This window comes from Cydia fagiglandana, chromosome 8, assembly GCF_963556715.1.
Source record: "Cydia fagiglandana chromosome 8, ilCydFagi1.1, whole genome shotgun sequence".
NCBI classification, from domain to species: domain Eukaryota; kingdom Metazoa; phylum Arthropoda; class Insecta; order Lepidoptera; family Tortricidae; genus Cydia; species Cydia fagiglandana.
This window is the reverse complement of record NC_085939.1, coordinates 17,347,997-17,365,735: the sequence shown is the minus strand read 5'-3', so window position 1 is coordinate 17,365,735 and position 17,739 is coordinate 17,347,997. Positions and strand designations below refer to the sequence as shown.

The 17,739-nt window shown below is 42.9% G+C and overlaps 2 protein-coding genes across 2 annotated transcripts; one reads left to right on the top strand and one right to left on the bottom strand.

Annotated features, from left to right (window-relative positions):
* The first annotated feature begins 708 nt into the window (after window positions 1-708).
* LOC134667063 (acyl-CoA Delta-9 desaturase-like) lies at window positions 709-3,833 on the top strand. Its single transcript, XM_063524362.1, has 4 exons — window positions 709-944; window positions 2,301-2,431; window positions 2,769-2,974; window positions 3,374-3,833. The coding sequence occupies exons 1-4, from the start codon at window positions 722-724 to the stop codon at window positions 3,831-3,833; spliced, it is 1,020 nt and encodes a 339-aa protein (XP_063380432.1). The 5' UTR covers window positions 709-721.
* Window positions 3,834-4,298: 465 nt separating this feature from the next.
* On the bottom strand, window positions 4,299-16,778 carry LOC134667062 (myrosinase 1-like). The gene is made up of 12 exons (XM_063524361.1): window positions 16,701-16,778; window positions 16,020-16,123; window positions 15,502-15,649; window positions 14,883-15,049; window positions 14,119-14,245; window positions 13,237-13,370; window positions 12,713-12,801; window positions 12,259-12,406; window positions 11,386-11,549; window positions 10,516-10,668; window positions 9,853-9,944; window positions 4,299-4,548 (listed from the first exon to the last, which is right to left on the bottom strand). Exons 1-12 carry the CDS (start codon window positions 16,724-16,726, stop codon window positions 4,299-4,301), a joined length of 1,602 nt encoding a protein of 533 aa, XP_063380431.1. The 5' UTR covers window positions 16,727-16,778.
* Window positions 16,779-17,739: the final 961 nt, after the last annotated feature.

Below are 17,739 nucleotides of genomic sequence, written 5' to 3'. Positions count from 1 at the left end.
CGTTTGCTTGTGTGTGAAATGGGGTAATTTGACAGAATCTGAAAATTTTCCCCGGGCATACCTCACCTTAATTAAATGTACGCGTAATTGTGTATGTGTGCTAATTGTTTCGAGAATTTGAATGGTAAATGTTCTCAATCGCGGCGTCCATGTTTAATTTCCGTTCACTGTTACGGACCAATTCGAACGTACACTTGGTATCTGAATGATGTCAGTTAACTAACATTCGCGCGTTCACTTTGCCCTGACTTGTCTGCACATGTATTAGCGCAAGCAAAACGTACGGGCGAGTGATGGTTAAGTGACATCATCCTGCTAAGCTAATATGGCCGCCTTTTTATCATTTGTCACCATGCCTGTCACGTTCTAACAAGTATGAAAGTGCGAAAGTGACGCATGACATGACAGGTGATAAAAATGCGACCATGATATCCGTGCAGATATCGTTTTGATGTCAAGTGTACGTAACGGTCGAATTGGCTTTTTAGTTCAAACCCTATTAATATTCATGCATGGGGGAATTCATAAGGTCAAAAATATAATGTACGTACTTGTTAATACATAATGTTGTTATTGTATGTTAATATAAGCAAGTCTGTACAATTAAAGATACGTTGTCGTAGGTCATGCTACATGAAGATCCAAAACAAGCGTGTCTAAAAGTGGTCAGTTTAAATGACTGTTCTTTTTTGTTAAAGATTTTAACTGACGACTTGAAAGAATGGCTCCTCAAGAGACGGACGCGAATGGTGTGCTGTTCGAGCATGACGTGGAGACGAAGGACGCGGCCCTGGCGAAGACGCCGGTCCAGCAAGCCGGAGACGAAAAGTGGGAGACCCATTACGTGTGGCATATCATCATATTCGTTCCGTTGGTCTATATAAGCGGGGTGTATGGAGGCTACCTGTTCCTAGTGTCGGCGACATGGCAAACGAAGATATTTAGTAAGATTTAAATAACTATAATGTGTCTGATAGGCCAACGAAATATTTTTTACGCAGAGTTAATTCCCAGCAAGCTGTAAATCGTTCCTGACCTAAATGCGTGTAATCCGAGTTTGCGTAATCCTAAGACCGATTTTGAAAATTCTTTTTTTGATTGAATGTATATGCATACAGATTGGTCCCGTTTTTGTCAAAACCCAGTTCTGATGATGGGATCCATGAGGAATCGAGGGAACTCCTCAAATCTTAAAGGCATACATATAGTGATTTTTTATGTTTTTATCAACAAATCAAGCATATACATTCAAACAAGTGACATCTGATGAAGTGGAACCACTAAGGATGATCAGAACGGAACTCTTCAACGACGCATAGTTCACGTTTGGCGATTTGTCCTCTTCGTTATGTTTGTCAAGCAAGTTAAGTTTTTAAGCCACATTTTTGTCAAGCTCGAGTTCTGATGATGGGATCCATGCGGAATCGAGGGAACTCCTTAAATCGTAAAGGCATGCGTATAGAGATTTTTGTATTTTCATCAGAAAATCGAGCATTTTTATTAAAAACTGTCGCGTTTGATGAAGTGGAACTGATGATGATTAGAACGGAACTCTTCAACGACGCATAGTTTGGCGATTTCGTCGATTTGTGGGTTAGGTTAGGATAGAACTGCGACCCTTAGAGAAACGAAATGCTACTAGAAAAGTGGGTAAGGTTAGGTGAGGTTAGAACTGCGACCCTTAAAGAAATGAAATGTGCTACCAGAAAAAGGTGACGAAGTGGATTACTATATCTGGTGAGCAGTTAAATATCAGCCAATAATTTATATGGCATTTCCAACTGTTTTGAGAAGTCGGTTTTTTTCTATAAAATATTATATAAAAGTCACCCCACAGATAAATGCGAGACCAGTATGACGTACTTAAAGGTCAATACGCCGCTCATCAACAAGACAAATCCAGCTCAAGTTATAACGCCTTGGTGATGAGACTGTACGTTAAGAACGTGTGGTTTACCTCATCATCATTATCATCTTATCAGCCAGAGGACGTCCACTGCTGGACATAGGCCACAAGAGTGCCACAATGACCGGTCTTGCGCCACCCGCATCCGGCGGACCCCCGCGACCTTTACCAGGTCGTCAGTCCACCTTGTAGGGGGTCTACCCACGCTGCGCCTTACGGTACGTCGCCACTCGAGAAGCTTTCCGCCACAATGGCGATGGGTTCTACGGGCAATGTGCTCCGCCCACTGCCTTAAGTTTAGCGATTCGGAGGGCTACATCGGTTACTTTGGTTCTGCTGCGGATGGCCTTATTTCTGATGTGTTTTACCTGTATACTTGTGTTTAATTCCACAGCCATCTTCTTGTATGTGTCGTCGCTCCTGAGCGTCACCGCGGGAGCCCACAGGCTCTGGAGCCACAAAGCCTACAAGGCTAAATGGCCTCTCCAACTTATCCTTACGTTCTTCCACACTAGTGCTCTCCAGGTAAAAATTATGAAAAATAATTAAGTTACAATGTTATGTCTATAAGAGCTCTTCTCAGCTATTATTTTGAGGTCCTGATACGACATAACATTATGTAATATTTTTTGCACAATTCAAAAAATTCACGTCTCGTATTTTCATCGAAAATTTTCGTCATAATTGAAACTCATCTTGAATGCACTTAATTTTTCCCTTTCTTGCTAAAAATGCCCAACGTTTGGCTTCCAAGCGACGCTAATTCAGAATATCCAGGCGTAGGTAGAGGTAGGTTATTTGTTATATTATAACGTGACACGACGTATTATTGTTTCCTCACGTTTTAGCGTTTTGTTTTTAGTACTCGGTGATAAACTGGGTACGCGACCACCGCATGCACCACAAGTATGCGGACACGGACGCGGACCCACACAACTCCCAGAGAGGGTTCTTCTTCTCCCATGTAGGATGGCTGATGGTGGGTAAACACCTGGAGTTCGAGCGGAAAAGCATGGGGCTGGACATTAGCGATGTCGAAGCAAATCCTATACTGCAGTTTCAGCGAAAGTGAGTAAGAAAAATAAAGACAATGTATTTCTTTTTCAATCACAAAGTTAAAATACAGTGGCACAGGTAACATCACTAAGATGAAACTGCGATTTTAAAAATGCGCCGATTCCCTCGTGTTTATGCGGGCGATGCACACATTCATATCACAACCCGATGAATATCTCAAACCGGATTCGTGTATGCGCGAAATTGACTTGTCATAAAGCCCCAGATTTAAGGATGATTCACGCTAGACCAGGCTTGGGCTTCCTGCGCTGCGTTTTCTATGGAAAGCACCACATGATCTCCGATCAGCCGTCATAGAAAATGACATGTCGGGGACGCCTCGGCCCGGTCTAGCTTTAGTCATACTTTATCTTAGCTTTGAACTCGGTGTTTTCATTTTAATTGTTCCAGGTATTACGTAATCCTGGTCACGATTATCTGCTTCATCCTCCCCACTATTATCCCGGTCTACTTCTGGAACGAGACCTGGATAAACGCCATATTAGTGCCCGGGATGTTCCACCGCTTCTGCGTATACAACGCCATTGGATTCGTCAACTCCGCTCTCCACAAATGGGGGTACAAGCCCTACGACAAGGACATGGCGGCTTCAGAAATTCATCTTTTCAATTATTTATTATTAGGAGAAAGCGCCCATAACTACCACCACGCTTTTCCTTGGGATTATAGGACGTCAGAACTCGGAATAAGCACGACGTTTAGTTTGACTACAGCGTTCATAAATTTATTTGCGAGAATCGGCTGGGCTTACGACTTAAAGACTATTTCTGATGACATCATTCGGAAGCGTGTTATGCGTACTGGAGATGGCTCTCACCAAATTTGGGGGTGGGATGACAAAGACGAGTGAAGGTGTCAGGAAGAGGTGATTGCAGCTGTTAGAATATATCCTAAGCGTGATTAAAATTGTACAAGACTAGGGTAAGCTGGTGTAGGAGGATATACTTAAGGTTTAAAGTATTATACAAAATAAACAAATACATTGTAGGTACGAATCAGAGGAGCTGCCACGAAAACCGAAATTCGCAAAATGCGGGGATCTTTCTCTTTTACTCCAATGAATTACATTGGAGTTTATTACATAATTACTCCTAATTACTCGAAGAGTGACAGAGAAAGATGCCCGCAATTTGCGAACTTCGATTTTCGTGGTTATAGCCCAGTTCTTGTTTTATATGAGTGGCAATCTCATAATATTTGCACGGTGCAAATAAAAATACACATAAATTACATAAATACCTAAAATGTCAGAGAGTTTTAAAGACACATGAACTTACAACAGTTAAACAAAATACTTAAGTATACAAAAACATAATCAGTTAGTCTCGTGAAACGAGATATTGAATTCATGTCCAAGTCGGGGTTGGGTCTTGAGGGGCGCGGGCAACGATAATCGCACGCAAAATTGTACAGTATGTTGCCCTTCGTCCGCCTTCTTGTCGAAGTGGTATTGTGCGTCGATGTCCTTGGTGCGCGCCACGGCCGCCATGTAGCGCGCAGAGCGACGCGCCGTGCGCGTACGCATGGGCGACGAGAAGTCCACGTGGTACAGCCCGAAGCGAGACCTGCATCATACCGTTCATAATATTAAGTCAGTGGTTCGTTGGTTCATATACATACAAGTAAGGTTGACAAAACATAAAGTGAGCCGTTCTCTCGAACAAGTTTGAACAAGATCGGCTCACTTTATTTTTCGTCAACTTTAGAGATATCTAATATGCATCAGAGACGTTACAAACACAGCAACGTTGTTATCTAATGTCATTCTTCTTCTTTTCCCTGCCTTTATCCCACGTTATGTCCCAAGTAGCACAGATAGCTCTATAACAACTCACTTTTAGTTCTATCTAACGCTCTGTGCGTATTAAGACACTTATAACAGCACACTCGTGGTCCTACAGCTGTATAATAGATTTCAGTGATATTTATATAGCTTAGGGCTGATTAAAAGCTGCATTACGGCTCTGAAAACTACCATTAATACGCAAAGAGTGATATAAAGGTATATTTGCTACGAACCTATACAGCTTTAAGGGTTATCAAATGCTTTAACCGTTATAAGGTCTGTTTAGTGGATAATGTGCTGTATAAGGAGGTAATTGTGGACTTTTATTACGTTGACTTATTAAGGGAGCACAAGTGAACTATTATGAAGCTAATAGACGTATAATGGAAAACATGTGGCACATTATACAGCTTTTCGCTTAACATGTTTACCGCTAAGCAGCTTTTATTACGCTGACTTTTAAGGGACCACGAGTGAACTAATATGAAGCCAATAGACGCATAATGGAACACCTGTGGCGCATAATACAGCTTATCGCTGAAGGTGTTTACCGCTAAGCAGCTTTTATTACGCTGACTTTTTAAGGAAGCACGAATGAACTATTATGAAGCCAATAGACGTATAATGGAACATACGTGGCGCATAATACAGCTTATCGCTGAACATGTTTACCGCTAAGCAGCTTTTATTACGCTGACTTTTAAGGGAGCACGAGTGAACTAATATGAAGCCAATAGACCTATAAATGAAACACATGTGGCGCATAATACTGCTTATCACTGAAGATGTTTACCGCTAAAGCAGCTTTTATTTTGCTGACTTATTATAAGGGAGAACGAGTGAACTGTTATGAAACCAATAGACGTATAATCGAACACATGTGGCGCATAATACGGCTTAGCGCTGAACATGTTTACCGCTAAGCAGCCTATTATACTACCATTGAGACTGTGTGTATAGCGGCTATTTAAACGTTCACAAGATACCTTATAACTGTTTAGAGGTTCACTAGTGTATCGAAAGAACGACTTGGACTTTATAGTGGTTCACTTAAGTATCTTAATCAGATATATAACAGTCGTATGCTGCATATTAGAATTTTAACGGTTCACGTTGCTTTTTAACATTGACCGCCATTTTATTGTATACTAGCTGTGCCCGCGGCTCCGCCCGCGTGGAATTCGGTTTGTGTCAGTAAGCTGCTAAATATATAAAAAATAGTAAATTACATTACGCTGTATTTTTTTATTCAAAAAATTATAACATTTATAATTTCCTGCATGATAATTTCTTAAAATAATTTTATCTTATTGTTTCATACTTTTTAGAGCGCGATTTGTAGTAGTCCGACTACGCCAGACACTTTTAGTATGAGGGCGCCGAAGTCGCCCGGCTTTGGAACGCATACAGCGTGCCACGTGCGTCGTGCGAAGCCCGACGCTTTGAGTATGAGGGTGCCTTCGGCGCCCAACTTTGGCAAGCGTACAGCGTGTCACGTACGTCGGTCTACGCCCGACTCTTTTAGTATGAGGGCGCCGAAGACGCCCAGCTTTGAAACGCGTACGTTACGCCCGACGCTCTGAGTATGAGGGCGCCGGAGGCGCCCTGCTTGCGAACGCGTACAGCGTGGTCGTACGTCGGTCTACTCCCGACGCTTTGAGTATGAGGGCGCCGAAGGCGCCCGGCTTTGGAACACGCACAGTGTGTCAAGTACATCGGTCTACGCCCGACTCTTTGAGTATGAGGGAGCCGAAGGCGCCCGGCTTTGGTAACCATACAGCGTGTCACGTACGTCTCTTTTAGTATGAGAAAGTCGAAGTCGCCTGGCTTTGGACCGCGTGGAGCGCGCCACGTTGTCGGGCTACGTCAGATTCTTTTAGTATGAGGGCGCCGAAGATGCCCGGCTTTGGAACGCGTATACAGCGTGTCACGTACGTCGGGTTACGCCCGACGCTTTGAGTATGAGGGAGGCGCCCGGCTTTGGCATGCGTACAGCGTGTCACGTACGTCGGTCTACTCCCGACGCTTTGAGTAGGGCGCCGAAAGCGCCCGGCTTTGGAACACGCACAGTGTGTCAAGTACATCGGTCTACGCCCGACTTTTTGCCCGACCAGCGTGTCACGTACGTCTCTTTTAGTATGAGAAAGTCGAAGTCGCCTGGCTTTGGACCGCGTGCAGCGCGCGACGTTGTCGGGCTACGCCAGATTCTTTTATATAGATTATATAGAGTATGAAGGCGCCGAAGGCGCCCGGCTTTGGAACGCGTACACCTACAGCGCGACACGTACGTCGGGTTAAGTCCAAAGCAGGGCCGTATAAAGATATTTTAATGCCCTAAGCATTTCTAGACCATGGTGCCCCCTCTCCCTGTAGGGTCATTCAGATTACATTATTTTTTTTGGTAAATTGAGTGAAGTTCATTGCCGCATTACAGCTGAGAATGGAAATCAGTCACATTATTTTATCTCGAAAATTGACAGTGCCGCAGCAGTAATGTTGCAACAGAGTAATGCTGCTGTAGTCGCCACCCGAACGTCACCTTTATCATATCTTAGAAAGCGATTGAAAACGCGAGCGAACCGAGCTCGAAAATTTTTCGATATAAAAACGCAATATGATAGACAGTTGTACATTTTTACTTTTAGTATGGAAATCGGTCACATCATTTTATGACGAAAATTGACAGTAACGTTGCAACAGAGTAATGCTGCTGCAGTGGCCACCCGAATGTCACCTTTATCATACCTTAGAAAGATATTAAAAACGCGAGCGAAGCGAGCACGAAAATTTTTCGATATAAAAAACCCAATTTTACTTTTAGTCCCAACCAGACGCGAATCCAGGATTTCATACAAAGAAGGGATGTGACAGTTTTCTATCAGCCTAGCTTCGCATAGGGCTCGATATTTAAGGATTTCAGCGAGGTTGTTTTCATGCATAAAAGATGCAAGAAAACAGAGCTTGGAATTGACCAAGAGAATTGAATTGGCAAAGTGTGAGCAAGGCAGTAGGCCCAGCTGTGAGAGAGAAAAGCTTGGATCCACGCCCAAGTGTAATTAAGGCAGAAGATCAACTTTGCCGAAAGGCAGAAGGCCTCGCATAAGACCTAACGCCGAACCGCAAAAGAGTGAGAGAGAGTGAAACCCAGATAAATAAATATATACCTACATACAAACACGAACGCTGAAAACACAATACACTCTCTCTCACTTTTTTCGGGTAGTCGTGAAAAAGATGTCACTGTGCAATGAGGGGTAATTAATTTACTGTCGTTTAATTTTGTTGTATATTATTAAATCGACATAATTATTAAATTAAATTTGTTGATGTCCGTACCCCCTCATCTAAACTTAGAGTTAATTTGGCAAAAACCTTCCTCGGTGGCTTATTCATGTCACTACGTATTAAATTCAGCGCCATCTGTTAGTTTACCTGGGTACTCAATAGTGGTAGCACATATTTGAAAAAAGTTTGCCCTTCCTTCCTAAGTAGCGCCATAAGATTCAGGGGCAAACTTGAATCAAGCGAGTGTTGTGGCTACCCCCCCTTTTAAGGGTTGAATTTTTATAGCCTATAACCTGGCCGGAGATTTTGTCGATAGATTAGTAAAGTTTGCATCAAAATCCGTTCAGCCGTTTTCACGTGATGCGCGTTCAAATAAACAGACAAACAGATAAACAGATAAACAGACAAACAGAAAAAAAATCTAAAAACTGTTGGAACGTGTTCTGTTATCGATTCTAAGTATCCCCAGCCAACTTTTTTTCAAATATCTTCCAATTACAGACTTTTGACCGTCTTCAGCTTTATTATATGTATAGATAGATAGATAACCTACAAAATTTAAATTACTTTTCCAACTTTTAAGGGCAACAATAACGTTTTGTGCATGAGTTCTTAACCTAAATCACTAGTTTAGCACTTCCTATAACGTATTATTAACTTTTTATCTCATAATTCCGTCCAAACCACTAAAATAGTTTTTACACAATAGCTTATTTATATCATTAATTTAAATAAATCCTGATTATTCTCGTGGCGCATTGAAATTTTCTTAGATAATGTATATATATAATGTCAATAAACTTGCATTCCCAAACATCTTTCTCACATTAATATATAAAAGATCATGTACTAACATTTAACTAAACACTTTAACAAAATGACTTATGGTGTTGTTGCGCTAAAGGTTTTTGCTTCAATATAAATATGTTTTTTAAGGCAGAGGTGTAAAAGTATGTTAATAATTATCTTTTATTCAGCCCAACGTCAATCTTTTCCGGTATTAGGGCGCACATGTGACATATTAACTGAATAAAGGGTAACTGGTGGTCTCTTACCCAGTCAATATACACCTCTTATAACTCCTGTTACCCCTTATAATTCCATTAAATTGCTGCTACAATGCTCTTAAACAGCTATGTGAACTTAAGGCTGCATAATTTGTGCCCATTTAAGAGTTATAAAAGCTGAAAAGAGGCTTATACAGCTCTTATGCAGCTTTTTTATTCCAGCTTCAAGCGTATTCGTACTTCATTATGCGGCTGCTATACAGCTAATCTGTGCTACTTGGGGTGGGACAACATGTTTTTCTCTTCCATTCTTCTCTGTCTCTGTCTTTCGTCACTTCAGCACTCACTTTTTTTAGGGTTCCGTACCCAAAGGGTAAAACGGGACCCTATTACTAAGACTTCGCTGTCCGTCCGTCCGTCCGTCCGTCCGTCCGTCTGTCACCAGGCTGTATCTCACGAACCGTGATAGACAGTTGAAATTTTCACAGATGATGTATTTCTGTTGCCGCTATAACAACAAATACTAAAAACAGAATAAAATAAAGATTTAAATGGGGCTCCCCATACAACAAACGTGATTTTTGACCAAAGTTAAGCAACGTCGGGAGTGGTCAGTACTTGGATGGGTGACCGTTTTTTTTTGCCGTTTTTTGCATTATGGTACGGAACCCTTCGTGCGCGAGTCCGACTCGCACTTGCCCGGTTTTTTCTTTCTCATATCCTCTTTCACACAATCCATTCATCGCTCCAACATCCCTAACCCATCCCCTTTATATAATGTCATTACTCACTGGTATCCATCCATCCACTCGAAGTTGTCCATGAGCGACCAGGCGGTGTAGCCCACCACGTCCACTCCGTCCTCCTCCATAGCCAGCAGCATCTGTACACGCTCAAGGTCAGTGCCTTTATAAACGATTAAGGGCCAGTTGCACCAACCACATTTGACAGACTGATCAACGTCAGCCGGCGCGCCCCGGCACTTTACTATGAAACTTTCCATACATAAAAAATTAGCGAACTCTTTAACGATACGAACAGTTTGGTGCAGCCGACCCTAAATGTCAAATATATATTTTCTATTACGTGACGTGTAGTATTGTCGCTAGCCATTTTAAATCCTAAAATCGAAATGCTAACAAATTAAAGTCGAACATAAGTGTTAAATTTTCATAAATTCAGTCATTGAGGTTGTGAAAGGCCTAAGTAGGTCAATAATCACTGTGCATCTTTAAGAACCGCCTGACCAGAAGTGGTACAGATGTTGTGCATAATTGTTTTCATCGTACTTCCTCGGAAACGTTTGTGTTTGTCATGCAACTTCAGTCAACCTCAGTACTTTTTGTGCCGAGACTGACTGGAATAGCAAGACAAATACGAACGTTTCCGAGAAAATACGATGGAAAACAATTACGCACTACATCTGTGATTGTGTTCTCTTTGATATTATCTACCTGTGCTAAGTAGTTCCGGTAGTAGTCTACCCTGGCCTGGTCATCCAGCTCCTCTCCGGAGCCAGACACTCCGTTCTCCATGATGAAGATCTTCACGTTGCCGTACTGCTGCTTGACGTACGACAGGAGGGAGCGGAAACCTTCGGGATTAATCTGGTTGTTGAATAAATATTGGTTGTTGAGTCTGATGTGGAAAGGTAGATTAGAAATTACACTATATCAATTGACAAATAGAGGGTGTTGGATTTGCTTTCGAAGGCGGAGAGATCATGCTCATACTCATGTATTTGTAAAGTCATTTTACATGTCAAGAAAGAAAAATATAATAGTAACGCTGGGAATAATCAGATAATAATATTAGTAGGTTAGTAGTCATACCATAGTACTATTAGTTATTCTGTGGTCATACTTACATTATCAATAATGGGCCAAATTCGACATGTACAACTGTCAGATTTAATAAATAAATAAGCGTAATCCACGTCAAATCAACAGTTGATTTTATTGCATGTTGATTTTATCAAGTGTTGATTCGATCCACTGTGGGTAATATCATTTGGTACAACCAAAACTCAAGTCTGAACTCGGGGTGGTTCGGTTTAGTTTGGTTGTCATCTACGAGTAAATGTGGATTGCTATGTCAAATTTTGACGTTGTACTTCGAGCACTTATGATTTTTCCCACATCAACGGGAGATCAACACGATACGTCATACGTCGCTTGTCGAATAGGGCACACCAGAGAGTGGAGCTACACTCTAATAACACGAGTTAGAAATTGCCAACTCCAGAGCACACAGTGGCTGTGGCCGAAATCGGTCAGGAGAGCATCATCATCAGGAGTCAATATCAAGCTCGCATGTAGCCTTACATTGAGCCAGCTGGACGTGGCAGCGGGCCACTCGGGTCGGGCGCCGAGCTTGGCCCTCAGCTCCTCGAAGCCTCCGAAGACGGTTGTGCTGACCTCCTCGCCCGGCGGCACCGCGCGCACTGTCTTCGTCGTGTAGTGGTTCAGCCCCAAGAAGTCGTACGAGCCTGGAAAAATAAAGAATGACTCATTTTAGACCGGGCCGTGTCCCGGCCGGAGCTTCCGCAGCATCGTTTTCTATGGAAAGCATCACGTGATCGCCTGTCATGCCATAGAAAAGTAAGCGACGGTAGGTCTGGCCCGGACACGGCCTGATCTACGAGTAACGTGAGTCAATCTTAATGTTTTTTCTACTCATCATCATCATAATTTAAGAGCATGGCTCTTGTCGGTGGAGTATGCGCCAGTTTTCGCGGTCCTCGGCCAGGTTTTTTCTACTACCGTACTTTTATTTGCCAGGCCATAGACTCAATCACTAACATGCAGCGGGCTGCAAAATTGCATGCATGGACACGTTATGAATGGAATTAATTCCTAAAGTGACCAATGCTCTTGTAACAAGCCACCTACCCTTGCTTTTTATACCTAATATAAGGAAAACATCGTGAGGAAACCTGCATACATCAGTGAAGAAATTCAAAGGTGTATGTGAAGTCCCCAATCCTCACTGGGCTGGGGACTATAGCCCAAGCCATCTCGCATATGAGAGAAGGCCTGTTACCAGCAGTGGGACGTATATTATATAGGCTGAATCATACCGACGCATAAGAGCAGAATCAATCAAAGGGTTATGGAGCTAGGAGTACTAAGAACAAATTATCAAAAACCCTAAAAGCATCGAAATGCCCCTAGTTAAATGTATAAAATGTAACTTACCCCTGATCAGCTCGATCTCCTCCTGTGTGAAGGGTGGTAGCCTGGAGCGCGGTTCGCCTTCTTCTCTGCTCTTCTGTGCTATGTGGCGCTCCAGCGCCGGCGGCCAGCCCCCCGCAGCCGAGAATATGGGGTGGGAGTAGCGACCGATCTGGAATAAAACAAGTTAAGGATGGACACTAGTCCGGACCGGTGACCACGTGATCCTTTCTATAGAAAACGAAGTGTCGGATGCTTCGGCCCGGACCCGGGTCGCTCTATCGTGTCATCCAAAATTACTTTTTACAGTAGGTAGTATATGGTGCTACTTTTCCGCACTAATTGGCGTTTGCGTCCGCACGGCCTGATTTGATCGGACAACTTAATCAGATTGGTGAAAAATTGTCCCCGCCTGGAATGGGCTTAAAAACGGACATTAGGATTGTTTACGATGTACGAGCACCTTGAACGTTCTTACCGCATAGTCTTTCACGAGTTCCGTGAGCTCGGCGTCCTGTTCGGTCTCCGGCTCGTACCACACCATGTGGTTGGTGAGCGACACCTGCCCTGTAACACATCAACGAGGACAGTGAGGCCGCATAAATATCTACACATACCCCCACATATGTCGACAATCAGCAAAATCAGATAGGAAAAAGCTTTATGTCCGCGCAATAAGAGCGTAAAAGTCGTAGCCCGGCTTGGCTCGCATCGGCCGGCGCCAGCCGACGCGTCGACAACTTTTTCGCTCTTATTGCGCGGACATAAAGCTCTTTCCTATCGGCTTGCGGAATGTGCGTCGATATATCCGGTATGGGGAAACCCTCGTGTACGGCCACCATTCTGTTAACCTGTTAACGATTTAGTGCTCCTGCCATCACTGCCTGGCAACACGTCAAGCATGCATATTATTCTGGCAATTATGTATATCCCACGTCTTGCACCTTGATGCGGCGTTGGATGTCGACAATAATGTGTAACATAAAGATTTTGGGGTCTTACCTCTTACATATTTAGGCTTAAATTCTTTCTCGTACAGCCTGTAGGCCTTCGCGTGAGCTAGCATCACGTGCTTCGTGCACAGATACGCTCCCCGCTGCTCGGACTGCAACCCCGGAGCGAGCACGCCGGTGTACCTGGAAGATAATAGTGAAATGCTTCTTGTTCAGATTTACAGATGGCGATTCAAAATGGATACGAAAAAGTTCCACGAGAGGGCTCTCTTTCTTATATGATTTATATTACGCTTTGGTGAAACTCCAGCCAATTAAGGGCTCTAAAGACCTTGCAACAAACGGTATGGTTTTATAGATATTTTCCAGATAAGTTGTTGCAATTCAATAAAAAAAAACATAACCGTATCGCAAATCGCATGTGATTATCGGTGAGGGTTGTAGTGTCATTGTTTACGAGTTATTTAAGAAAAACTATAAAAAGGGACCTTTATTTTACTACTTTGTCGGCATGACTGATTTGCATATCCATGCCAAATTACAGTTTCTAGTACTAACGATCAAGACGCGAAGCCGTGGACGGACAGGCAGATGGACATGGCCAAACTAAAAGGGTTGCTAGTTGACTACGGAACCCTAATAAGAGAGACGAAAAATTTAAATAAAACGCATTGGAGAGTCCCCACACTAGCGTCTCCCAAGCGTCGGCGTCTAGTCAACTCTATGGCTGCTGCACGACGCAACGTTGGCGCAACTGTTCTGCGCAGCGACGCCCTTTACCATAGCACTGACGCTCAAAGTGGGCCTTACGGCCCAGCCTAGGCGACGATCGCTTGCGCTTCGCTATCGAATCGCTTTGTATCTCTCTTTCACTCTTCCATATTAGTGTGACAGTGACAGTTGCGTTTCGTCGTTGTCTACGGGGCCTTACCCGCCATCGCAGATTGCCTGTGGCTCGTTGATGGTAAGCCAGGTGTTCACGCGGGCCCCGAACAGCTCGAAGACCACACGCGCGTAGTCTGCGAACCAGTCTGCGATCTGCGGGTTGGTCCAGCCTCCTGGGAATTCAGTTAGTTAAAGAACAAACCAGGCCTTGTAGACAAAATGCCAATCGCTAACGCTCCGTAGCGTACGAAACGCAACTGTCACTGTCACACTAATATGGAAGAGTGACAGAGTGACACAAAGCGATTCGATGGCGATGCGCAGCAATTGTCACCTTGTCTAGGCCGCCAAGTCATGTGGGTTAAAAGAGGTTAAAAGAAACAGTATGAGGATTCCTTATAAATGTTTCTATTGCTCCGCTATTTCTCTTACACTATCGAACCTTAAAATATTTGTATTTGTTCATAATATATGATAATTATAAAGGATGCCTCACCCTATAACGGTCCGGGCCCGGCAAGAGCTAAGTACTCAACGAGCTTTCTGCAACCAAGCATTCCAGAATATACGGGTTTTATTCAAGTCCTGGAGAAGCTGCGGCTCAGAGGTCGGAGGAGCTATAACCTCTTTTACTCCAATGAAGGCTTAATCAGAGTAACAGAGAAAGATGCCCGCATTTTGCGGTTATAGCCATGTATTCTGTACAGGCTTTATTCCTTTCTCCAGCAGGCCGTCTATCAAGGCCCCGGGGTAACGTACTTGTCTTTCAGGTTATGTTAGTCCAGTAGTATTTGCTAGATGAGGTCTTACCCAAGTCCTGTAGAGGCTGCGGCAAGTCCCAGTGGTACAGGGTGACCAAGGGCTCTATGCCTTTTTCCAGCAGCCCGTCTATCAGGTCGCTGTAGTACCGCACGCCGTCTTTGCTGACGTGATTTGGGAACCCGGTTGGCAGCACTCGCGGCCAGGCTATCGAGAATCTGAGGATGTAAAGGCCCCTGTATATATTGGGCCAGCGTGGGCCAGTCTAAGAGACGCATTTATGCGTTAGAGGGAGCAAGTGATATGGCTATCTCATCCTACCGCATGGCTGCGTCCCTTGGACTGGAATTCGTTGGCTCAAGATGTACAGGGGCCTTTACACATATGTGAGACAAACATTTTAAGAAATTATTACTTCTAGGTATCCATTCACTGGAGCCTGTCGCTGTTATGAGGGCCAAGGAAAAACATATACTTTCGTTTGTACCTCTCAGGGCCACTGGCAATATTCACAAACCCGGGGTTAACCGGTTAAACCTGGAGTTACCATGGTTACCCATTTGACACTAAGGTTAACAGGTTAACCGGTTAACCACGGGTTAGTGGGATAGTGCAAGTGGCGCTTAGCAGATATAAAGGATAACTTTAATGTAACTGCAGCTGACTGTACCTGTAGAAGTCCATGTTGAGGTCCACCAGCATCTGGATGTCGTCCCTCCAGCGGTGGTAGGAGTCGCAGGCCACGTCGCCGGTGCTGTTGTCGCTGATGGCCTCCGGCCTGGAGTGCACAAGCCGGTCCCAGATGCTCTCGCCCTTGTCTGAACAACCAGGATTTTGAAATAGACATCTATTAGATATCTTTTAGACATCACCAAGATACGATAACGATATGTTTAAGATCTAACCTGTCAAAATTGACATTTGCGCGATTCTGGAGACACTCTTGAACGATTTCCACAGGATATGACTTAGAGATCCAATTCACATAGATATCTTTACTCTATCTAACGTAAAAGTGACATTGGTTGCCGGAATTGCGCTGCAATAGAGAACTAGTTGATATCTAAACTATAACGTATCTAGAATGTATCTAGTACGTGTCGTCTCTTGTGAATATCTTGAAGTTCGAATACGGCAGTATATATATAATTATGTATTTTTTCTGTATGGTACTGGCGCTGCACTCACCGCTGGCGTTCCAGCCGCCTTCGACCTGGTAGGCGGCGGTGGCGGAGCCCAGCTTGAACCCGGCGGGGAAGCGCCGCGCCGCCGCCGCCACGCCTAGCACCGCACTGCTTACAATTTACTTAATTAAAGCAATTTCAATATGTATTTGGTTCTATATTTAGGAAGTGATTGTATATTTAAATTAGTACCTACTTTCATTAATCTGCATTAAACATTGGCATAAAATATGTTTATGCTAAACCACTGAGTTATTACGAGTATTATGTAATACTAGTTCAATGTACTAAACACTCAAAAAATATTTTTGTGACTGACTACACTTCCTATCCGTTGTAAAACTATCAAGTAAAGAACTATTGAGAATCAGCCTCAAACTAAATGTGGTTAACTTCCGACTGCATCATCAGATTCATCAGAACAGCTCCAATGTTAGCATTTTATCGCATGGTCTTCAGAATTACTTCGACATCGGAAAGTGGTTCAAATCATCTTTATTTATGGACTTCTTCATTTTAACTTGTACTTTAAAGCGCAATTTAAGTCGTGTTTCAGTAACGTCTAATCGTCACATTCCTGACAAAATGTATATGGGATTTGACATTGACCGTCAGTTTTGTGACCATTGTTAACCGGCCGTGTATACTTATATAAAATTACACGTACGTAAATCATAGTACTTACCCTATAATAACCACCCTCAAATCCATGGCGAAGACTGAACACTGCTTCACGCCACATCGTCTTAAATACGAGAATAAACAGTACAACCATGACATCGAACACAATTGTATTAATTGAATATTGTTAATTGCTTATGATTTTATGATAATGATAAATTAAACACAATAGTAGTTGGGCCATGTTCCTACACTTAGGAAATTTGATTATATACCTATACCAGGCGTGGCTCACTCCGCGATTTCGTCACTTTGCAACAGTTAGCTACAAGTGGGTGTATCCGTTCCACACCAATTTTGGTGGCTAGCCATAAGCCGCGCGTGGCGCTCTGGCGCTGTCGCCACCTAGCCTACTATTATTTATTATGTTCCTATAATGGCAAAACTGTTAGTGATACGTTGGTTAATTCAATTTCAACTTACCCGCAGGAAGATATATATACTAGTAAATATTGCTTGTTTCTATCACAATTTCACATTTTTTTTTTAAATTCTAAGTGCTTTTAAACTGGTGATTTTATTGTACTGTAAAACAGCGTGTGTCATGACTTTTGTATCTAGTTATTTTCAATACAGTCACCTGCAATATTATGTTACACAACGAAGGCCGCAATAATATCTGACACGATCTTATTTGTAGGGCCAAAGACATATGTAACTTCGTATAAAATGAATAAAGTCTAAGAAAAAAACGTGCCTCGGAAATCAAGAAAAAGTCATTCTCGGATAGATGGCGCACACACCTTTAGCCTATACTCGGCGTGACGACAACAACGTCTCATAATATTTAACAATTTTAACACAAAGATATCAGTGAATGACCATGGGTCAAAATGATATTAAAATAATAAAATCATTTATCCATATAAATATATTCATTTTTTGATAATTTTATACATGTTTATTTTGAGTTATAATCGTGTGTCGATAGATGGCAGTAAATTTACAGTGACTACCACATTTACTATGACAGGACCGCTCTATACTTTTTGGTAGAGCCATAAGAGCGTGACACATATTTTTGCGGCCTTCGCAGAGTAACA